The sequence below is a fragment of the Amphiprion ocellaris genome, chromosome 18 (assembly GCF_022539595.1).
Source record: "Amphiprion ocellaris isolate individual 3 ecotype Okinawa chromosome 18, ASM2253959v1, whole genome shotgun sequence".
In the NCBI taxonomy this organism is placed as follows: Eukaryota; Metazoa; Chordata; class Actinopteri; family Pomacentridae; genus Amphiprion; species Amphiprion ocellaris.
Genome location: NC_072783.1, coordinates 4,333,242 through 4,358,015, shown reverse-complemented (window position 1 = coordinate 4,358,015; position 24,774 = coordinate 4,333,242). Strand labels below are relative to the sequence as shown.

Genomic DNA, 24,774 nt, shown 5'->3' with positions numbered 1-24,774 from the left:
TGGTGTATGTATTTAATGTATAAAATAGCACCATAAAATACCCATCGGACAGGTGTGTAATTATCACATTTATATTCAGCACCAGATGACTGGACAAGAGGCAGCTGAGGATAAGAGCGAGCTAAGAGCAGGGCTGTTGCAGCGGTGCTCTTTGGAGGGGTGTCATGTAATCAAAGTGCTGCTGATGAACACTTTGAAGAGTGCGCAGGAGGTGATTGAAACTGGGTGTTTTACTCTGGTTGTCACCTGTTGTACAGCAGCCTCTTGAAATCCTGGAACAGAGTGTCTTTGTTCTTATCAATAAAACCCACCACGGAGTACCTGTGAAAAGAGAGGAGCAGGTAAATGCACGTTGAGACACTTTTAATGCACTTTTACATCAAATCGCCTAAATCTAACCCTGAAACTGAATTGTGGTTAAAACAGTAAACAGCCTCTTGCTGCAGGGCTCTAATAGCCTTACAGAAGTTAATGCACGCCGTTAGTGATGAAGCTGCTATAAATACCGGAGCTGTTGCACTCCGTGCTGAGAGCTGTGAGGTGCATTTTGCCTCCTGCCTGGTCTAAGTGGCTCAGGGATCAATCAGGGCTGCCAGTCGGGCCGGTGGCGTCCCCTGGGTGGCCGACACTTAGTCTGCACAAATGGCCTCCACCGGCTTCCCTGAGAGCACTTTTCGGGGGGCTTAGCTCGTGTGATTTATTCATTTGAATGGTGTCCAAGTGCTTTGGGGATTGGGAAGCGGCGCTGTCGTTTTTTATTTGGGGGGGGAAAAGGGGGGCGTCATGCAATTAAGATGTCATTTAAATGTTGGGAGTGTTTGCACCAGAGAGCGTGGAACAAATTGTTCCCCGTTTTATATTAGATATTATAAGTAGGGCTCTTTGTTTTGACATGACTGCAGACGGTAAAGGAGGTTTTATCCAGTGATTTGGAACATGTGGACTGGGTGGTGTTATTACAGTCAAAAGATTTCATGAGTATAAAACTCTTTTTCAAACAGCTATTCATACTGACTCTGTATAAAAGCTGGATGTAGCATCAGGGTGTAAAAAGTGAAGGAAAAAGTGTTATAAACTTGCATTCTTTTAAACAGCCAGCAGGAGGCGACTCATGTGGTTGCAATAGGATGTGCAATTATATACAAGTCTGTGAGGAAATGAGCCAACTTCTCACTTGATTTGCCATCTCAGTAAACATTTTTCCAATGGATTTATGGTCTCAACTGCTTGTTTTAAGTCTCCTTTAATGCAGCATGATGTTTATTTAGTCAATTATGATCTAATTTAGAGTAAAATAGACCATAAAGCAGGGGATGTTTTAGGGCGTGGCTACCATGTGAGTGAAAAGTCACAAGTATGAGTGTATTTCGTGTCTAGGACAGAAAAAATGTACTAAAATTTTATCAAAAAGGCAATATTCAGAGATAATAAGGGTAAAATGTGACACAGCTTGACACAGAATAAATGATACTCTTTAATTATAAGGGAAGATGCTTGTTTTCTTACAAACTGTAGCAAAAAAACACATTATTTTTATATTTGGTTCAGTGGAAATAGGCAAAAAGTCCAAATTTCCATCCTTGCAAGTCATATTGCGATGGCATTATCTGTCTAAATAATTGCAATGTGATTTTATTTTGCATAATGTTCAACCCAAGTACTGTAGTCAAGTTCTTAATTTTTCAAAAAAACCTAACCAGCGACAGCAAAATTCCTTAAATTCTTTACAACGGTGGCTACATCCATCTTTTCTACACAGCTTTATACACTGATCAGGATGAATCCACATTTTCATTTGTTGATGTTTTGTCTTCATTTTGGCAGAAAATGGGATGATTTTAATTCAATATGAAACTGTCAAACAAAGCCCTTCAGGATCATTTGTATTCAGCTATTTTTCCTCAATCTCTGTGGCGAGATTAAAAATGCAGACGGTGTAAACGCTGCAGCGCGATGAATAAATGTGACGTTTTATTTTCCTCAGTTCAGAATGTGACATTCTTCTCAAGCATGTTTATGACATTTAAAAAAATATTATCTGAAACCTAGATTTTCAAGAGGTGCACCTAAAATCCATCCACAAGCAAAAAGCAGATTATCATGTTTCCATAAATAACTCTAAATAAAAAACGCCCCCTGCTCGTCGCTGATATGATTGATATTGGCTTAATACATTTTGAATGTGGATCAAAACCACATAAATGATAGAGATGGTGTTATATAAAGCAGCGGATAAAAGGATTTCTGTATTTCTAAAGAGAAAGCAAATGAAATGTGGAATATGTTGAGTATTAGAAACATCAGTTATGAAAAGAATATTTATTTAAACTCTAATTATAAAGTGTGAATGAAAAGCTTCTGCTCCGGAAGTGACCGTAAGTAACAAGACTGAAGTTTCATGAGTCTGTAAAACTGCACAAATGCAGGAAAAGAGGATGAACCAGTAGTAAAAGGTTGTGTTGAACAAATAAAACTTACACCACATCTCCTGCGTAGTGCCTGATGCGAAAGTCTCGGTCGAACTCCAGACTCTTGTCGGTCGGTGAGAGCTGCAGAGAGAAGAGCCACAAAGTGCTTCTCAGAACAAAGCTTTCAAACAGCAAAGCCTTTGGGCGAAGAAAAACACATCCAGCATTCATCTGAAAAAGCGGCATTATGTCAGTGTTTACTTGCTTTTCCTGTACGACTCATTACCGCAGCTCAATTCAAGCCTCACATCTGAAACTCCTCATAATTCACCTCAACAGGTTGTATTGACTCACTTAGTTGAGCCTTTTCAATGCACTGGTGGTTCTAATAATTTGATATGAGAGGTTTGTGGTGTTTCAAGGGTAGCCTGGGATATATTTTTGCTTTTTATCTCAAAAGGTCACAATTAAAAAGATGGATTTTACAAGGTTTAGGTTCGGCCTTTCACTGCTGATATTAAGTCATTTTAACAACAAGCTCTTATAGTAAAATAGAAACAGAAAGTCTGACTAATGCAGTCGCTTTTTGTTTTATTGATTCAAGGGTCTCAACATGTGAATGTGTATGAATCCTTGTTTTTGTAATGTAACCTTGAGTTTTTAACCTGTTCTAACTGTACATTTCTTAACAATTTACTGTTATTTTACAGATATCAGAATCAGCTTTAATGGCCACATGACACACAGGAGATTTGGTTCCGGCTGTTGGTGTCACTCCAGGAAAAAGGAAAAGAGAATAATAAAATAACTATGGAAAAAAATATTTACGCATCTAGAAAAGAATATTCATACACAGTAGTGCAAAATGACAATTGCTAAAGTGAGAGATATTCCCTGTTTTGTTAAATTACTAAAAAAAATCACTAATGAAATAATAGAAACTAAGTATTAATAGATATGCTAACCCTAAAAAACACATAAAAATGACCTCATCAAAAATCAGCAGCGGTAATTCATTCTTTTACAACATTAAACTGTGAAATGACACCATTTTTACAACATTTAAATCAGGAAAAAATATCATTATTTTACAGGTGTTTGCTGCTATTAGATTGAAGAACTATGTATACTAATGATTGAAAAATGTTAAATCATTAGTTTTATTTGACAGATTTTCCGTTTTGCCAATAATATCTGGTAAAATCACAGAACTAAACATTCATCTACACACCAAAAACTGTACACAGTGTCCACATCAAAGATAGATATTTTTACAAACTCTACTCCTACAGTGTGTGACCATAAAAATACAGCATTTTATTGTATTTTAAGCAGCTAGAAACGTGTCGATGTTGTTGTTTTTTTGTTTCTGAATGTTAAAGTATTTTACCATTTTTTGCCTTTTTCTGGCATCCTTCCTGACAGATCTTCACCGTTTTGTTAAATTTTTTCTTTTTACAATGCAGGTAATTTCATTTCCTGTCCTTTTAATGCTCTTATCCTGGTCATTACAAGGACTAGCCATAAATGCTGCTTCAACAAAGGTGATCTGCGCTCTTGTTTTCACCACAAGTTTTGAATCACTGCAATGAAAATGCGAGCCATTATGCTGTGTTTATTTTTCATACAAAAGTGGGATATAATGTCAATACAGGAATGTGCTGCAGTTTCAAACCCTAATTACTCTTTGGCGCTCAGAGAAACAACTGATATCGTCAGAAAAGGTAAGATCTGTGGATTACTTTTGATATGTGGTACATCATTAACCCTCATGTCGTCCTGCGGGTAAAAATTGACCCGTTGTAAAGTTTGAAAATATGGTAAAAACATATATTTTCACAGTGAAACTTCTGATGTCCACATTTTCAACATTTTTGGGAAATCGAACATTTTTTGGTGGAAAAAAGAAATGTTTAAAATATTTCTTCAGAACATTCACAAAAAATATCAACCAAAATCCAGTGAATTTCGCTGGATTTTGGTTGATTTTTATGTGAATGTTCTTAAAGAAAATATCAGAAGTTTTACTGATACATATGTAATCATTTTAGATATTTTTAGTATTTTTTTGGTAGATTTTTAATCATTTTTTGAAAATATTTACAAGAAATTTCTTGCCAAATTTGGGGGATTTTTAAAAAAAAAAAAAAAAACTTTGTATGGAAACTTTTAAGGAACTATTGGAATTTTCTTCCTGACAGTTTTGCAAATTTTCAGAATTTTGGGGAATTTTGTTGCGGAATTTTTGGATTTTTTTCAGACAAGGAAACAATATTTTTTGGTGCCCGTAAATGAGAACAACAGGAGGGTTAAAAAATAAGGACTTTGTGACTTATTCAAATGATCAGCAGGAGCCTGAAAATGGATGAAAACATCAGTAAATTCTGACCTGTCTTCCTGATTTTATTCCATCATTATGTACAAATATGTTGGAAGCATAAATACAAAGCTCCGGTTTCACTCTGTCCTGCAATATGATATAAATATATCATAGTGTCGACATGTTTATCTCTATGCAACGATGCTTACAGCAGGAATAATGTCTGTGGAGAAACAGCTGTCTGCAGGTTGTAAGTATGAATATATTTGATGTAAATTCAAAGTTATTTTTCTCATCAACACAAAATCACAGACAAACAACTGACATTACTGGAAAAGTCACATCCTGGAGTTTTATTTGATATTAGCTGCACCTCACTGCAAGAAATACTTCAAGAGGAATTCAACTGAAAAGAAGTGATGTGAATTTGGACGTTGGGCTCTAGTGTACAGCTCCCATTACATAAATACTGTTGGCTATGAGCCTTTTTTCATTTAGTTTCAACCTCCCTAAGGTTGCAGATGTACTGTACGTCTGTCTCTCCTGCACGGGGACACTTGAAATAAGCTGTTCCTCATGAAAATATACGCTGAAATTATGTCCAAATAGCCCGTCCAGACCGCTCAGTAATCCTTTTATCAGAACTCTTTACCAGTCAGACCGTGAAGGTTAAAGCGAGGGGCTCGGCAGAACGATTCGCAGCGACGTTGCTGCAAAAGTGGACGCATCGGTGCGGAAAACACTAAGACTGTCGGGTTTGATAAAGAGCTACAGAAGAAGAGGAGGAGGAGGATGTGCAAGAAGGTGATGGTTACGACTGGAGAGAAGGGGGGAGGAAATGGAGACGAGGAATGAATGTGGTGTGATGGAAGAGACAGTGCAGGCAAAAAAAGGAAAAGAAGTGTGATGCTGTATGTAGGCCAGTGGAGGGGGGAAAAGGAAAAGCATGAATGGAAACGAAGAGCAGCTTCTGATAAGGGCTCTTGTTCCACGGCGGCTTGTGATGAAGTCGGTTTGTGGTGTGTTGTTGTGCCGCTGCAGGAGAGAGATTCAGTAAAAGTACTGAGCCGACAGCAGAGATCGGAGGTGCAGCGAGGTTTCCTGAGCGCTCGCCACGATCCCGACGAGACAAATAGGGTGATTAGCATCTGGGGGCAGAAGGCCGAGGGTGCAGGAAGCAGCAGGCAGATTAAAGACGACAAGGACGAGGGAATCAAACTCTGCAAAACCCACGAAACAGACGCTGAAACGGGAACACAGGACAGATCCACAGCAGAGCCAAAAAGTATGAGGTCTGGTCTTATAACCCTCGTGTCGTCCTGCGGGTCAAAATTAACCCGTTTTAAAGTTTAAAATGTGGTAAAAATATATATTTTCACAGTGAAACTTCTAATGTCCACATTTTCACCATTTTTGGAAAATCTTGGAACATTTTTTGGTGGAAAAAAAGAAATGTTTAAAATGTTTCTTAAGAACATTCACATAAAAATCAACCAAAATCCTGTGAATTTCACAGGATTTTGGTTGATTTTTATGTGAATGTTCTTAAAGAAAATATTAGATATTAGTTTTACTGATATATATAGAATCACTAGATATTTTTAGGATTTTTTGGATGATTTTTAATAATTTTTTGAAAATATTTACAAGAATTTTCTTGCCAAATTTGGGGGCTTTTTTTAAATAAAACTTTTAAGGAAAGCCTTTAAGGAATTATTGGAATTTCCTTCCTGAAGGTTTTGCAAATTTTCAGAAATTTGGGAATTTTTTTGCTGAATTTTGGGATTTTTTTCAGTCAAGGAAACAATATTTTTTGGTGCCCGTAAATGAAGAGAACAGGAGGGTTAAATGGCTCCATAGTGGCTACAAAGAGAGGAGCTGGATTCAGAAATATCAACAACATGCTAATAATACGACAGGGCAAAAGTTTGGAAGCAAGATTAAATTTGTACATAAAATTGTTTCATTGATGTATTTTGCAACATGATTATTATATAAAGAGTCCTCATCAGAACACATTTTTACTATAATTATCAGGTATTTGTATCTGTACTCTTATTTCTTTACCCAGCTGTTTCTTTCCAGTCATTTCAGTGGTAGTTATAGAGACATGGACACATGCAAATTCTCCAAGGAGAATAATGCAAACTGTGATTTGTTTTTAACTCTTGCAATGAAGTCTTGCAAATTTTCTCAACCATAAAATTAAGCCCTTTTTTTCTTTTGTTAACATTTATTCAGCAACTTTCCAGTAACTTCAATGTATACCTAAAGGTAAAATGGTTCATATCAAAAAGCACAGTCTGATCCTGCAGTAAATACTTCCCAAAATCCATAGAATTCACACTGGTTTTTAAGAAAGACATTGAAGTTGCTTCCAGACTTTTGGATCTGTAGTGTACACCAGCCGGCCATACCTGAAAACCACTGACAGGTGGAGTAAACAACACTGATTATCTTATTACAGCGGCACCTCTAATATATTAGGTAGAAAGTTAGCAGTCAGTTCTTGAAGTTCATGTGTTGGAAGATGGAAAAACACACAGTGTGAGAAAGATGAAAAGGGTGAACAAGATGAGGAAGGTGAGGAAGATGAGGAGGATGAGGAAGATGAGGAAGGTGAAGAGGGTAAGGAAGATAAGGGAGGATGAGGAGGATGACATGGGTGAGGAAGATGAGGGGGAAGATGAGGAAGGTGAAGAGGGTAAGGAAGATAAGGGAGGATGAGGAGGATGACATGGGTGAGGAAGATGAGGGGGAAGATGAGGAAGGTGAAGAGGGTAAGGAAGATAAGGGAGGATGAGGAGGATGACATGGGTGAGGAAGATGGGGGGAGATGAGGAAGGTGAGGAGAGTGAGGAAGGGGAGGCTGAAGAGGATGAGGAGGGTTAAGAAGATGAACAGGGTTAGGAAGATGAGGAGGATGAGGATGAGGAAGATGAGAAGGTGAGGAGGATGAGGAAGATGAGAAGGTGAGGAGGATGAGGAAGGTGGGGAGGATGATGAGGAAGGTGAGGATGATGATGAGGAAGGTAAGGATGATGATGATGATGAGGAAGAGGAAGGTGAGGAGAGTGATAAAGATGAAGAGGGTTAGGAAGATGAGGAGGAGGAAGATGAGGAGGGTGAGGAAGACACCACTGACTGGAGACACTTTTTAATCTCTAAGTTACTGATTGCTGTTTTGCACTAAAAGTCAAAACTAATTCTGATTCTGGGTGTAGATCATCATTCACATTATTCCTGTATGTCCTCTTTCAGCAGGATAAAGCTGCAGACATTGTTCAGGAACGTTTTGAGGAACATGACAAAGAGTTCAAGGTGTTGACTCAGCCTCCAAATTCTCCAATTCTTAACCAAAAGGAGCATCTGGAAAAACCAACGTGATGCATGGACGCTTCTTGGATCTGCTGCTACCGTCTTCAGAGAAGGAACTCCTAAATATTAGGTGGGTGGGTGGTTCTAGCGCCGCGTCTGACAGGTTTAAATAAAGAAAATGCAAATAAAGGAGACCTAAATCAGGCAGACAATGGTTTGTGCTTCAAGTAGAACAATCTTCGAAGGACTTCTGTTAGTTTCCACCCTTCGTCTTGTCAAAAAGAACGCCCACCATTAAAAACACTGTCATTTTTTAAACTCGTGGCTGGCAGATGTGGGATCTGTGCTGCAACAAAACAACAAAATCCCTTTTCTGGTGTTAAAACTGACTCATTACATGCTATTATGTAATCTTAAAAGCATATTTTAGCATCTCCTGGACAAACCTCTGAAACAATAAATATTTAAGAGAAAAAAACTGAAATCCATACATGAAAAATGCAGATTATGCAACTGCAAAATGCTACACTAAAGTAAATAACGGTTCATCCTCTCCATTAGAATTCTGCGTGGTTGAGACGATCAGGATGCTTTTAAGAGACTCACACTGAACCTATTGAAAGCGAATCAACTGATGATTTCAGATTAAAATTACTTTAAATTTAGGACTCTTCTGTAACTTTTTAAGCTCCCAGCCATGTAATACCTCTTTTTTTGTGCATCTAGTACATAAAGGCTCCATGCTGGAACATAAAGGCATCATTTTACAGTGATGGGAGTCAAATATGACCTGGCAATTTGAGAACTGCTAAATTTATTAATTTTGAAATCCACTAATTGAAGAAATAAACAGTGTATTAGACAATAATAGAGATTATAATTAGTTTCAGCCTCTAAAAACACTGGAAGTTGGTGGGAAACAGCAAAAAAACATAAAATTCCAGCTGGCAGTACCTGTAGATTTCACTATTTGACAAAAAGCACCATTTTTCTTTGATATGCACACAAACAGAAACATAACAGGACAAATTGTGGCTGTTTTCAGTTGTTATGAGTCAGTTTATCTGTTCAGTATTTCTAAGAAGTGTCTCTGGCTACAGCGCTCGTTGTTTCGATGCTGTTAGTGAGTTTTTTGGTTTTATTATTTGCACAGACGCAGCGTGGAGCCATATCTGGCAGCTTTACAGCAATAAGTAGACTCTGTGGGGCTCGCCGGGCACAAAAGAAACAGTTCCAAAATGCAGCTACTTCAAGGATTTATTTATTTGTCAGACAGAAGCAGGCCAACAGTTTCCAGTGTTTATGCTGGGGTAGAATAAAGAAATAAATCTTTCACTCTCAGAGAAAGGAAATATTCCACAAAATCACCCTCTAATGCAAAAGCACACAATGATATTTTAGATACTGTGCTTTCCAATACCCACTCTAAGGTCCAGCACCTTAGAGACCAACTGGAGCATCAACCTATAACCCATCAAAGGCTTACATGGGTCCAAAACTCTGCAGCCAGGGGTCAAAATTTGCTGACGGCTAAAGGCTAGAAGGCAAGGCCGATGGCTGAAGGCCAGCAGGCAAGGCCGATGGTTGAAGGCCAGCAGGCAAGGCCGATGGTTGAAGGCCAGCAGGCAAGGCCGATGGTTGAAGGCTAGAAGGCAAGGCCGATGGTTGAAGGCTTGAAGGCAAGGCCAATGGTTGAAGGCCAGCAGGCAAGGCCGATGTTTGAAGGCTAGAAGGCAAGGCCAATGGTTGAAGGCTAGAAGGCAAGGCCAATGGTTGAAGGCCAGTAGGCAAGGCCAATGGTTGAAGGCTAGAAGGCAAGGCCGATGGTTGAAGGCCAGCAGGCAAGGCCAATGGTTGAAGGCCAGAAGGCAAGGCCGATGCTTGAAGGCAAGGCCGATGGTTGAAGGCTTGAAGGCAAGGCCAATGGTTGAAGGCTAGAAGGCAAGGCCGATGGTTGAAGGCTAGCAGGCAAGGCCAATGGTTGAAGGCTAGAAGGCAAGGCCGATGGTTGAAGGCCAGCAGGCAAGGCCAATGGTTGAAGGCCAGAAGGCAAGGCCAATGGTTGAAGGCTAGAAGACAAGGCCGATGGTTGAAGGCCAGCAGGCAAGGCTGATGGTTGAAGGCTAGAAGGCAAGGCCGATGGTTGAAGGCCAGCAGGCAAGGCCAATGGTTGAAGGCCAGAAGGCAAGGCCGATGCTTGAAGGCAAGGCCGATGGTTGAAGGCTTGAAGGCAAGGCCGATGGTTGAAGGCTAGAAGGCAAGGCCAATGGTTGAAGGCTAGAAGGCAAGGCCGATGGTTGAAGGCCAGCAGGCAAGGCTGATGGTTGAAGGCTAGAAGGCAAGGCCGATGGTTGAAGGCCAGTAGGCAAGGCCAATGGTTGAAGGCTAGAAGGCATGGCTGATGGTTGAAGGCTAGAAGGCATGGCCGATGGTTGAAGGCCAGCAGGCAAGGCCAATGGTTGAAGGCCAGAAGGCAAGGCCGATGGTTGAAGGCTAGAAGGCAAGGCCGATGGTTGAAGGCTAGCAGGCAAGGCCGATGGTTGAAGGCCAGAAGGCAAGGCCGATGGTTGAAGGCCAGCAGGCAAGGCCAATGGTTGAAGGCCAGAAGGCAAGGCCGATGCTTGAAGGCAAGGCCGATGGTTGAAGGCTTGAAGGCAAGGCCGATGGTTGAAGGCTTGAAGGCAAGGCCGATGGTTGAAGGCTAGAAGGCAAGGCCGACGGTTGAAGGCTAGAAGGCAAGGCCGACGGTTGAAGGCTAGAAGGCAAGGCCGATGGTTGAACGCTTGAAGGCAAGCGCAATGGTTGGAAGCTACCAGGTAGGGCTAATAGGTGGAGACTAGCTGGCAGGGCTAGTAAATGGAAGCTAATGGAGCTAGCTGTCTGCTACTGCTAATGCTACTCCAACAGGTGGATTGTAGCTCGGCAAAAGCCTATGGCAATCCAGTGACATCCACCAGAGATCCCACTTTGCAAAGAATTTGTGGATCTTGCAGAGTACCACTCATTCAGGCTCAAATGAATAAAATCTCATACATGAAAATACAAAAACTCAGATCTCAGGTACTGACACAGAATGGACTTGGCTGCCATCTTGGATTTGGTATCTGTAGCAGATTAACGCCACTGAACTCACACATGTGCCAATCTTCACCTACTTTTGGCGACTCTGTGGCCCCAGACCTGCATCAGAACAGGGTGTAGGAGCAAAAGGAGCAAAGCAAGCAAGACAGAAAAGACACAGATGCAACTTTTACAACCACACTGGCTGTTACCTCGATGCTATTTCTGTCAAGCTGAGCCAATACAGTATGTTCCATTACTTTGTGAAAATGCTGAATGACTCATCGCAGGGCTCAGCGCTCCCAGACTCACAAAAAAACCCCACACACAGACACACACTAACAGCCAGACAATGAGGGAAGGAACAGTCTTATTGGAGTGCTAACGTTACAAACAAAATCAAAACCTCACAGACACAGAAAGATTTACATCAGAGCGCGGAATGAATCAGTCGCCGTTGATTCTGGTCCAAAGCCTGAATAATAAAAAACACAAAGGACCCCACAGTAAATCTGTGACAGATCCAAGTCAAATTCCTCACAGAAATCACAAAACTATTTACCTCCCTGGCACTTCAGAAGCACTGAAGTGCATCCAGCGATATTCTCTGAAGTTTTCGCTGCCAACAGCAACACGCTCGACAAACAAAGGAAAGAAAATGTTATTAAAAGAAGATGATTTAAAGTCCACACTTAGAAACACTTTCTGTTTCATTTTGGGGCTGCAGTGCCAATAAAACACATTCAGTATCTTCATTTTTAAGCTTTTATGGGCAGCAGAAATAAATTCTTCTGGCAGATAATTTGTTTGCAGATTGAAAACACACACTTTTCGGGGGGTAAACACACACACACACACACACGAATGCAAACAAACACCAGACAGACAAACAGATGCTCCATCCGACGGACAGCCTGCATCTGCTGGAAGCCACACCGTCCTCCATCCATCACCATCAGTCACACTCCATCACTCTCACATACACACAACATGCACCGTGCACACCAACACCAACACACACACACAGGTCTTGGCAGCTTCATTATCAGCGCCTCCTCTGTGTTTGGGCTGCAGCCGAATGTTAGGACCCGGGTTGTCACACTGCTGCTTGTGTGTTTGTGAAGCAGAACAAAAGGCAGAAGAAATAATCAGCAGAAGGAAAAAGATGTAGGTTTTAATAAATATGATGAAGGGCATAAATTAGAGGCAGCTGCAGGGAACGCAGGAAGGGAAACTGTGAAGAGGGGGAGTAGAGGTGAGAAGGCGACAGACAGAAAGACAAGAAGCGAGTGTCTCAGGTACAAACTGCAGCAGCATCCGGTGTTAAAGTGATAGGAGGTGATGAGGAGCTGCTTTGCATTCTCACCTTTAGCTTTTTATTACTGTGACATTTCTCTGTAATTATTTGCAGAGGAAATATTCCCACCCTGAACTTAAATATAAAACCTGAAGTAGAAAGTGCTGACAGGTTTTCATATTTATATTTTTGCTGTGTATCCAAGACATCTCATGTGGCCTTGAGAATAAATGGCAGCACTGAGGATCGCTTTACAATTGTTTGTTAGATAAATGTCTTTATCACTGCTGTCAAACAAACAAAAAAAAAGAGGGAATAGCATTTGGATTATCTTATGTAAAGAGCTCAGAAACTTAGAGAATCAGCGCTAAGGAGGCTTGTAGCAGAGCAACACCTCACCGACCGGTGAAACTCTGTGGGCACAAAAGAAACAGTTCTGAAATGCAACTGCTTCTAGGATTTATTTATATGTCAGACAGAAGCAGGGCAACGGTTTCCAGTGTTAACGCTGGGATAGAATAAACACACACTGTGCCGCAAAATAAATCAATCTTTGACTATCAAAAGAAATAATTCACAAAACTCTCCTCCAATGCTGAAGCAGCCAATGATAGTTTAGATGTCATGCCTCAGAAATGCTTCCTCAAACCGATCCAACACTCAATAGAAGTATCAACTGTGAGTCCTATAACCCGTCAAAGGCTAAACGGGGAGTTTCTGTTCCTGCTCAATTGTTGTGCTTATAGATTAGATTGATTTTAATAACTTTAAAGCACTTGAAGTATGTTTTATGTAGGAAAATGGCATCAGATCGGGGTTTCAGAGCAAAAAACACGTGACTGGGACATGGCTAGTCTGATAGCAACATTTGGTTGAACAGACTCCTGCAAAAGATAGAAGAAAATTCATTTATTAGGCTCTTATACCTGTTGATTTCATAACCGAAAGAGAAAACTGCATCAATATCACCAAACAAAATCCTACATAAACTTACATTGGAGACGTAATTTGACCAGTAAAAATAAATGTACATTATCTCATCATGTTTCCACCCTTAGTCCCTGAACTGTCCGACTTTTAAGGCTTAACTTCTGTTTACTGCAACACTCACTTTATAATCTCAAAAATGTGTGGAGAGCTTCACAGCGCCCTCCGTCTGACACCCCAGCCAGACCAAAACAAAGAGAAGCTGGCTGGAAATTACTGATTTTCCTGTTCTGCTGCCAGTAAATGAGACCTCCACCTCAATGCGAACCTGTTTATCAGCCACTCGCCCTCCAGCATCTCCTGCACAAGCTATTCCAGCAGCCCTGTTTGCCACCTGTGTCCTCCTGCTCTGTAGCCCTAAACAGCCGTCCATGTGAACACGAGCCAGACCTCCTGAAGAGCTGCATCTGACCGACTCCAAACCTGTCAAGAACTCACAGCAGCTACCACGGCAGCCAATCCGGGCCAGAGATGACGGGATAGATTTTGCATTTCATGCCCAAAAATTACCAAAAAGAGACAAAAAAATTACCTGAGAGAGACAAAAATGACCAATAAGACACAACAATGACCAGAAAGAGACTGAACATAACCAGAATGAGACATAATATTTCAAAAAAGACTGAAAATAACCAAAATGAGATAAAAATGACCAAAAAGAGAAAAAAAAATTACTTGAAAGAAACTAAAAATAACCAAAAAGACACAACAAAATGACCTGAAGACACTAAAAATAACCACAATTGTCTCATTTTTCCTCACTTTTGTTTCACTTTTGACTGCAACATAAAGTCAATGGAAGCTCAGAAATGTCTTGTGTGGCAGCGGTGAGGGTTTTACAACACTGAACATGGAGCTACATCCTCACTGCAGACAGGTTTATAGGAGCACAAACCCTGAACCGGCCATTAAAGCTGCCCTCCTGGACGCTACATCCACCGTCTTCAACGCGTCCTCGCTGCTGACCTTGCAGCTAATGACCTCCATGATTAGCATCAGCAGCACATGGCCCATGAAAGCTTCTCAACTCAGCCCCCCTACATGCATTCATACATGTGGCAGCAGGTGCACGACACACATGCACACATTAGCATGCTGCACCTGTACATGCCTCGTGCCGGGAGGATTGTGAAAGGTGGATTAGAAGAGAAAACAGATGAGAAAATGAAAAAAAAGGTCAAGAGACAAAAGAGAGCTACTGGAGGAGGGATTGTGATAAAAGCGGAGAAAACGAAGCAGCCGTCGTAACAAACTAATGCGTCAGCGAATGATTAAGAGCAAAGCGGTTCATCTGGGAGGATCGAGGCAACAAACAGCGAGGAGCAGCACACAGTGAGGACTGAGAATTTACTTTAACCTGCTAGGAATAAACCCAAAAGTGCAATTTTCTCAACACATTCTGGCTTCGCTATACGGTCTGCAAGCACATTGAAAACATAAATCTTTTAAACTGCAATAACAGATTCTCCGAACGCTTGGGAGCTGCGAGAACAAGCTGTAAACACAACAATCCGACATAAATCCAGCAGCAGAAATCGTTTGTGTCCATCTGATAAATCTAATATTCACGCTGCTTTCTGTTCTGTTTACTTCTCTGCCAATGACTCTCTTTAGCTACTAACTGCTATTAGCTGCTAACTTTGCCTGTCTGCTGTTAAGTGATGTGGAGGTACAGTCAGTTCATTAGACCTGGAAACTGCTGCCTTCTGCTGCTGCTGCTGGAAATGAAGCTGATAAGAGCAGTGGACTGAAGCAAAACAGAAAAGCTGCAGGCTGGAAAACCAAAACTGAGAGATTAAAAAGATGCGATAAAGCTCAGTGGAGCTGAGAGGAAGTGAGGCGGCCGGTAATTACATTTGAGTGCATCATTTGATCCACTGTCAATAAATAATGGCAATACTAATTTTAAAACAAGTAATATATATAGTTTGAGCTTCAACTAAGTTGCAGTAAAAGAAAAACTCCGACAGGTCAAAATGGAGCTTTTTTAGGGCCATTTTCAGCTGTGGATTGTTACGTATTTGGTGTTACAGTGAGATGCTTGAAAATATTGGCCGTGTTTGTGAAAAGCTGAAATAAAATGCTGAATTAATTAAGGCCTGTATTATACTCCCCACATCCATGACTAGATGAGGGTTCACTGAGGTCTGGACTTGGTTTACCAAGCAAATATGGATGCATGTATGGATGTATGTATGGTAGGATGTATGGTTGGAGGGTTGGTTGGTTGGTTGGTTGGCTGGTTTGAGGGTTGGTTGGTTGGTTGCTTGGAGGGTTGGTTGGAGGGTTGGGTGGTTGGTTGGTTGCTTGGAGGGTTGGTTGGCTGGTTGGGTGGTTGGTTGGTTGGAGGGTTGGTTGGCTGGTTGGGTGGTTGGTTGGTTGGAGGGTTGGTTGGTTAGTTGGGTGGTTGTTTGGTTGGATGGATGGATATCTATACCTATACTATCTATATCTATACCAAACTATATTTCCAAAGCAGACCTCCTTGAGTTGTTTTGACCTAAACTGGAACTAACATATTGATTTAATTGAGGCTGTCGTGATACTTCATGCATCCAGGAATATGCAAGCGTCTGCTAAGGTACTAGTAATGTCCTTGCAGACATCCACATGAATCTGTGAAATAAATCTGTGAATGTCCAAACCTTCTGTCCACACAGCCACAATGCTACAAGGACACTAGAGTGCATGCACAGAACATGTAAACACCAATCTACTGCACATTTATGGAACATGTCCTCCTGGCCTAAATTAAAGATTTACTGTACAGATCTCTTCTAGTTGTTTTGGTCTGAACTGACTGAACCATAACAGCATTTCTGGCAGAAGGACGGTGAATGTGAAACTGATTAAAACTATATTTCCCATGCAGACTTTGTTTAGTTGATTGGTCCAGAAGTGTTGTTAAAATATTGATGTAATTAAGGCCATAGTTATACTTTCCACATCCATAAGTAGACAAGAGTCCGCTAGGTTTCACATGATGAAAATTTTGTCATCTGCCCAAGTCCCCAATAGACATCCACATGGATCCCTCTGCGGATATCCAAACCTTGCATCTCTATGGTCACTACACTAAAAGGGCATGTATAGAATATAGACATCCCTTATTTCTGGAGCGCTTCCTCCAAGCAGACTAGCCTAAATCAAAAACTTTGGCTTACCGAGCAAGTTCCCTTTAGTGGTTGCAGTCTGAACTGGTGAGCCATAACAGCATTTCTGGCAGAAGAATAATGTAGATGAGTTTCACTAAAACGACATTTCCCACGCAGACTTCCTTTTGTTGTTTTGGCCTAAACTGGAATTAAAATATTGATTTAATTAAGGTCAATGTTACACTTTCTGCATCTGTGAGTACCCAAGGGTCAAAGGGGTTTCAGTGATGAAAATGTTGTCCTCAAAAGTCCCTGCATAAGTCTATATGGACCTTGTCCACATGCAGTTCAAAACCTTTGCGTGCATAGCCACTCTCTACTCTACAACGGGAGTAGTGTGCATGCACAGAGTACATACATGCCTATCTGCTGCATATTTATGGAACACGCCTTCCAACTGTGCAGATCTCCTTTAGTTGCTTTGGCCTGAACTAGCTACCCCAAACAGCCTTTCTGACAGAAGGATGGTGCACATGAGATCTATTCAAACTATATTTCCCATGCAGACTTCCTTTGGTTGTTTTGGTTTAAACTAGAATTCAAATATTGATTTAATTAAGACTAGTGTGACACTTTATGCATCAGCGAGTACCGAAGGCTAGAATGATGAAAATGTCGAGTTCTTAAGAGTTCCTGGAGGTGTCTACACGGACCACATTCACATGCAGTCACTCTTTACACTACAAGGGCAGTAGTGTGCAGGCGCAGAATACATACATGCTGATCTGCTGCATATTTATGGAACACATCCTCCAACTGTGCAAATCTCCTTTAGTTGCTCTGGCCTGAACTTACTGACTAGAACAGCATTTCTGGCAGAAGAGGCGTATGTCAGATTGGCCCAAACAACATTTCCCATGCAGGCCTCATCTAATTGTTTCAGCCTGAACTGGAATTAAAATATTGATTTAATTATGGCCAGCGTTAGACTTTCCACATCCACAAGTAGGCGAGGGTCGGCTAGAGTTCACATGATGAAAAAAACTTGATCTGCTTAAGTCTTCAAGAGGCGATGCATAAGTCGACATGTGGCCTAAACCTCGTCTCCCCACGGCCAACACGCCACAAGGGCATGAGTGGGTATACACAAAACACGCAAAACGTTGATCTACTGTGCATATTTGGAACATGGCCTTCTAGCAGACTCGCCAAAATCATTGATTAATGCTCACCAAGCAGATGTTGTGGCCTGAACTGGCTGATTGTAGCAGCACTTTGGGCAGAAGTATTGTATATATGATTGATTTCATCTATATTTCCTATGTTCACGGTAATATCACTCATTGATGTAAAACATATATTGAGTAAAACATAACTTTCATGGTAATTTGCAGCAATTGCAAATCATTTTATTAACAGCAACCTCTTGTTTCTCATCATATAAACATCAAATTAATGTGCAAAAGTAAAGCCAATTATCAAGTTCCAAAAAGACTGCAGTTCCCCAAATGGCCACTAGAGGCTGGTTTCAAAAATGAGTCAATCCCCATAGACCTCCATGTTAAAATGTCCAACTTTAGAGCAGAAAAAAACATGTTTATAGCCTGATACAATAAGGATTTTGGTCTCTGTAGCTAATTAAACTGTTCATGACAACTGGACAGGGGGTTAATTGTTATATAAGTCACGCATTTAACTTGTATTAAAGCTTAAAGTTCTGCACAATAAGTCAAATAAAATGAAAAACTAGTACCACTAATTAATCTGACAGCTGTTTTTTTTGTATTTCATGAATCCAGTCTCCTTATTTAAGCACTTCTACTGTTTGTGGTATCTTAGCTTTTCTGATATTTAGTCAAGGTCACTGCAGTAGCCGGTTTTTATCCAGTATTGTTTTTAAGAGTTTTCCAATGACCTCCAGCAAGAATTGCAAAGGCTCCTTTTTTTGCCCTCACAAAACAAGTTTAAATTGCTGTACAGCGCTGCACCGACACACATATCGAGGGCAGGAGAGTCTGTTCAAAGAGACTATGGAATCCGGAGAAAAAAAAACGCTACATTCAGACAGTAAGAAAAAAGAATCTCAGTTGTCAGATTGGGGTGCAATGACCCAAAAATAGAAGAAATTGCAGTATAACTCAAGCAAACGTACTCAGTTTGATAGCAGTGGGTCAACAAGAGTAAAAGATTCATGAAACTATTTAAATTTCAGTTTGATGAAAGCGTAACGTCTGGCAAACCCGACAAGAGGAGACGGCCGGGTTTCACTGCACCAGCACACAAGCGAAAAAAAAATACATGAAAAAAATCACACGGAGGCTTCATTCGCAGCGCATCTCTCTTTAGGTTAGACATCTCTGTAAACAAGCCTGTAGCTCCCATACATCAAACCGCCTGATTAATTCAGAACAAGCCCGTGAAGCCTGGAAGCAAATGAAAAGAGTTCCTCATCAGCAGCCGGCGAAACATCTGGTGCTGATCGAAACTTTCTCCTGTTGTCTCGCGGAAAATGTGTGCCTTCATGATTGTTGTTCTGTACAGCTGCACACGTGTAGATTCACCGTCCACATGCAGCATCTAATAAATGAATGAATGAATGAATGATGAGCAGCCTGGACAGCGTGAGTGTATTTGTGCGTCAGAGTGCAGGAAGACAGAACCTAACAGCAGACACACAGCTCAGCTCGTGTTACATGAACATCTCCTGGAACTGATCTATGACTCAGTCTCTTCCTATGCAGATCCCCTTTCTGTCTCACCACTTGGCAGCGAGGCTGTTACATAAATGCTGAATGCTGTGCAGCAGAAACTGAGCATTTTCAGCTGGGTGGCAGTTAATTAGGTTACACGAGTAGCTTAAAGTAATAAATCCTAATTCTTGAAGTTAATGTTTGGTGTTTGTTGAAACAGTGATAGTTTGTAATGAAGAGTTTTGTAGTTGTTAATTTAGCGTCATTATGGCATGTTGCATTTTACTGACAAGTGTTTGTAGTATTTAGTTTGAGGGAAGGCTAAAATAACAGAAACTTTGAACTTTAAATAATGTGAAATGCCAGAAGCTGCAGTTCCTCAAATGTCCACTAGAGGCTGAGTCCAAAAGTGAGCCAATCCCGAAATGTTCAACTTTACTGCAGAAACAAACACGTTTAAAGCCAGGTATAAAAATGATTTTATCCTCTATAGCTAAATTTCCTGTCCATGACAACTTACAGCCTGACACAAGAAACAATTTTGGTCTCAATAGCTAAATTTCCTGACGATTTAAAATGTACACTCAGGTGGCTGGCAGTTAACTAGGTTACATGAGCAGTTCAAAGTAATAAATACCTCCTCCTGAAGTTGAAGTTTTTGCTGAAATTGTTTACAGTGAAAGTTTGTAATCATCAGCTTTGTAATTGTTCATTTAGCATCATTATTTAGCATGTTGCATTACACTGACAAGTGTTTCTAATATTTTGTTTGGGAGGAGGCTAAAATGACTGAAACATCTTTTTAAATACAAAATTCCAAAAGCTGCAGTTCCTCAAACTGCTAGAGGTTGACTCCAAAAGTGAGTCAAATCTCATAGACCTCCATGTTAAAAGGTTCAATTTTACAGCAGAAATAAACATGTTTACAGCCTGGTATGAAAAAAAGGTCTCTATAGCTAAATTTTCTGTTCATGACAATTTTACAGGATGTTATTTTATATATTACTCATACAAAAAATTGTATTGAGGCTTAATGTTTCGGTCTCTACAGGTAAATTTCCTCATTATTTTCAGAGTACACTCAACTGGCTGGTAGTTAATTTGGTTACACGAGTAGCTCAAAGTAATAAATCCTCCTTCTTGAAGTTAATGTTCAGTTTTTGTTTAAATTGTTTACAGTGATAGTTTGTGGCTGTTCATTTAGCATCATTATATAGCATGCTGCATTATGCTGACTGTGCTTCCAGTATTTTGTTTGAGACGAGGCTAAAAAACAGAAACATCTTTTTAAAATGATGCAACAGCTCAACAGCACCATAAACTATATCTTATAAAATGCCCAAACGGTTCAATCAACATGTTTCTGCAAAAAAACGGATCAATATAAACTTCAGGAAAAGAGGATTTACTGCATTAATTGTAGCTAATAAAGGACACAACATTAACAGCTGCCTAATCAAGGTCAAACATGTCTTTCTGTAAGTTCAATGCTAAATCTGCAGATGGACTCAGAGTTAAATGTATGCGCTGAGCAGAGTGAATGAATAAATAAGTTAAATATAGTCTTTTATGCAGCAGACAGACTGAAGGTTAGCAGGGCGTCCTCAGCTGGTATCTGAAACAGACTCTCTCTTGGTCTCTTTCCTAACCTTGCATATTCTTTCAGAGGTGAAAGAATTCATCTCTGTGGTGCGCAAAGCTGTAAAATATCACGCTGCTTGACTATTGAAGCCGGGAAGGTTATTACACTACATATGCACAGATACTTAAGCATTGTTTGTTAGAATTTTCTAGGACATTTTCACCTTTTTGAGCATCTGAACCTTGTACTAAAACAGAAACGTTATCATCAGTAATCAACTGCTAGTTCTTAACATCGCAATACAAACAAAAATCACTCTAATGATTTCAGTTAACAATAAATAAACATAATAGCAAAACAATACTTAAATAAATAAGGGAAATAAAGAAGAAAATAAGGGAATTTAGCTTAACTAGCTTACAAATCATCATCAAGAAATGGTGGCATCTAGTCTGAGGAATCAAAGATATCATCCTTCAGAAGGGGTTGATGTAGTTTATACAGTAATCTAATGACGGCATTAACACAGCAGTAATGCAAACATCATAATTACGGTCAACAGGGGTATCAAAAGTTTAACGATTGAGGTTTTTCAGCCTCTACTGGTAGGGAAAGACCATCAAATCCATCTGTCAGGAGTCTGGGAGTCTCTAAATCAACACATTAAGCTCTTGGTCAAGTTCCTCAACCCTTTTCTGAACAATGTCTACAATCGGGCATTATTCTGGTAGAAAATCTACTGCAATCAGAAAAACAAACACTGAAATAAAGGGGTTTACATGGTCTGTAACATGTTTAGGTACTGTAGATGTCAAAATAACATCCACCCTGTTCTTCCTTGCAGCGCTTTTTGTAAATACCAACGACAGCATACAGTTACTCACTTCACCTGCCAGTGGTTTTAATGTTGTGGATATATTTAGGTTGTTTTGCAGTAGCAGTGAGAAACAGGACACAGATGTTAGCAGGACTGAAGGTTCATTCTAAGAAACAGTAGCTCAACAAAACACTCGAAACACAAGGTCTGATTCATTTGTTGCTTCAGAGGCTTTCAAATGCTTCTCAAGTCCTTCATTGGTAAATTGAGTTGCTGAGTTGACCTTGTGTTAGGAATGTATTTTTATCGAGCTATCGTACTTTAATTTATAAAGCAGCAGTTGCCTCAACTTTCTACTAACTTGCTCCAAATATACTTGTCTACATACTTGTATATACAGACTTTCACTTTTCTTTTAAAACCAATTTACGCCATTTTTTGTTGTAGTGGCAGCTTTTAAAATGGTTGATGAAAGTTTGGGTAGTAGAACATTAAAGAGCCCATACTCTGCTTTTTGGGTTTTCCCTTTGTTTTGGTGTGTTATATAACTGCATTTATAGAGCAGAAAATAAAGGTCTGAAACACTTCGTTTGAAATCCAGGCTTTATTCCTTGATTTATTGACATCATCATGCAACACATTTGCATAATGCCTGCCTAGTGGCAAGTTTGGCCCATTCTCAAAGAAAGTCTGAACAGCTTTTTTGCCATCGGGCATCATGTCATTCCTCTAGAGCTACATCCCTATACTAGATTTGGTGTTACCATATGAAACAACTGTCACCTTGCTTTTATTAGGCCAGCTGACCAGTCAGAGCAGATTGGGCATTTCAGAAGGCAGGCCTTAAAGAGACAGGAGCTGAAACTGAGGTTTTCAGACTGACAGTGAGAAGAAATACTGTAGCAATGCATGATACAAGGAAAATAATGTGTCTTTTGATGATGAAAGCATGTAAACATGATCTAGTAGATCCCAGAAACAACATTATAAACCTGTAAATGTGCACAGTATGGGCTCTTTAAGGCTGTTGATGATAAACTGGTGCAAAATGTGAACTTAGATGTTACACGATTTTTCTACCACTGGATGTGCAAACTCCCAAATGATATCTTATGCCTCTGCTGTGTAAGATTTACTGCTAACATAAAGTTGTAACAGCAGTATCGACATAATTTATGTCACGGTTGACGTTGTTATATCAACAGACTCTTTATGATTGAAGAGCTAAAGAAATATTGTGCATTTTAATCATTGGGCCTCTCTGATGCAGCTAAACAAGCTATAAAAACACGTCAGGACAACGTTTAGCAGCAGCATCTGGCGTATTATCACCTGGAAAAAAAGTGGCAAACAGGTTAGCACGTTTATACACTGGACGACCACAAATATTAGCATTCGTTAGCATGCATGTTGTGTTTTTTTCAAGTCTTCATCTAAGGAAAACCGTCTAGATTTCAGCTTTATGTGACTTTATCCGTCTTTTCAGTGTTGGGTAAGCAACCTAAGCTTCATGGAACTGGATGGAAAGACTGAAAAATGAAAGAATTCTATTGAGATGCTGCATCAAAAATCATGTACTGTATCTACATTTCATGCAGCCTTTCTGCTTTCTCTTTTCTCTCCCTTGATGTGCATATCTTCACATTTAATTGTCACCCTCTCCCCTGTCGCCTTTCTTTCTCCTTCCTCTCATGCTTCTTTCTTTTTCCAACATTCACACTTTCATCCTGGCGAACAGACGTGCAGAAATGTGAGGCTCGCGATGCCACGGAGGGTCTTTAAAGTCTGTGCAGCTCTCATGCACTCCGTACCCTCAAAGCCTTGATATTTTCTGAACTTTCCCAAAAGCTCATTTGCATCACGGGTTGGGATGTCTATTTCGGGTGGCACTAATATGCAGCCAGAGTATTTCTTTCTCTCTTTTTTTCTTTGAGCGAAAGTGAGTCAGAAACATCAAGGCTCTTATCTACTCCTTAAATTAAAATATATCAGAAAATTAGAATTTAAATAAGAACTAAAAAAGGAAGGAGTTTTCAGAAAAATGAAGAGGAAAATGCAAAGCAGATGAACAAAACAGGTATGAAAGCATCAAAACAAGTGGTCTATTAGAATAAAATAACAAGTAAATCATCACTCACATCAAAGGGAAGGCATGGAATCTCTTTTTATCACTGCTTCATCAACTACATGACTATAATTTATGAGCTTTGTTATGATATATCTTGATTTAGTGTAAAAATTGTGCAGTCGTGCATGCTGGCAGATGTTTTGGTACTCGTGTTATTTGTCTTTTTTTCAGTTTTGTACCCTTAACTCTCTTTTTCTTAAATTTATAAAGCTATCCTAAATAAACTTCCATGGTAGTTATCGTCTCTCTCAATATTTATATTACTGCTGCTACGAAAATTGTGTTTTTATGGTGTTTTCAAGAGTTTTACAGGGTTTTAGAATGTTCTATAGCATATATTGTTGGTGCATTTAGGGGGTAGCTCTTTAAATTTTGTATTCTATTCTGTTCTATATTTTTTAGGACATAGAAAAATGGGTTAACGTTCACAATACTTGGTTTTCTTAGATGTTGCATTTATGAATTGGGGATTCATAAAAACTGCTTTTTGTTCCTCATAGGTGCAAAAGTTCTGAATCTACATGGAAACAGCACAATCCTGAATGAAGGGAACACCAAAAATATCCTCTGTGAAGAATACCAAAGTTATAATGCCATATATTAGTTTTAGAAAAGTTTAAATTCTTTATTTATTTTTACAGAATGTAAAAAAAAAAAAAAATCAGCTAAAGGCCTCATATTTGTCATTCTACTGTTGTTTATCTTCGCTCCAGGGTGGGCCCTTCTATATTTGTAATTTATGTATGCATCAGGACTGCATAATTAATATTGGACTAACGACATGGACTAATATTGATACTAGTACCTTTTATTTTCAAATTTTACTTTATTAAGTGCCTTTGTAACATTCGCTTTTTTTGATTTTGCCACAGGTTTTACTGCCACTGGGGAAAAGTGGTGTCTCTACATACTATATGTATTTGAATTCTTGCATTTTATTTTATAAATCACTGTCTCCTCTTTGCTCTTTATAAATACAGCTTGAAGTTCAGCTGAAAAACCACAGAATTTTTATCACGTGATTGCTGGTTGCAGACGAGTCTGGTACTTAATGTCTACCAATAATAACAAG

The 24,774-nt window shown here is 39.8% G+C and overlaps 1 protein-coding gene across 2 annotated transcripts in view; it reads right to left on the bottom strand.

The window, feature by feature from the left end:
- The window catches only part of myo1d (myosin 1D), a 173,418-nt gene that overhangs the window by 92,819 nt on the left and 55,825 nt on the right, over positions 1-24,774 (bottom strand). For both annotated transcript variants that reach the window (XM_023288912.3, XM_055004369.1), the window contains 2 exons: positions 2,479-2,549; positions 247-321 (listed from right to left, as the gene is read on the bottom strand). In XM_023288912.3, coding sequence (XP_023144680.2) covers positions 247-321; positions 2,479-2,549 — 146 coding nt within the window. The remainder of the gene's footprint in view (positions 1-246; positions 322-2,478; positions 2,550-24,774) is intronic.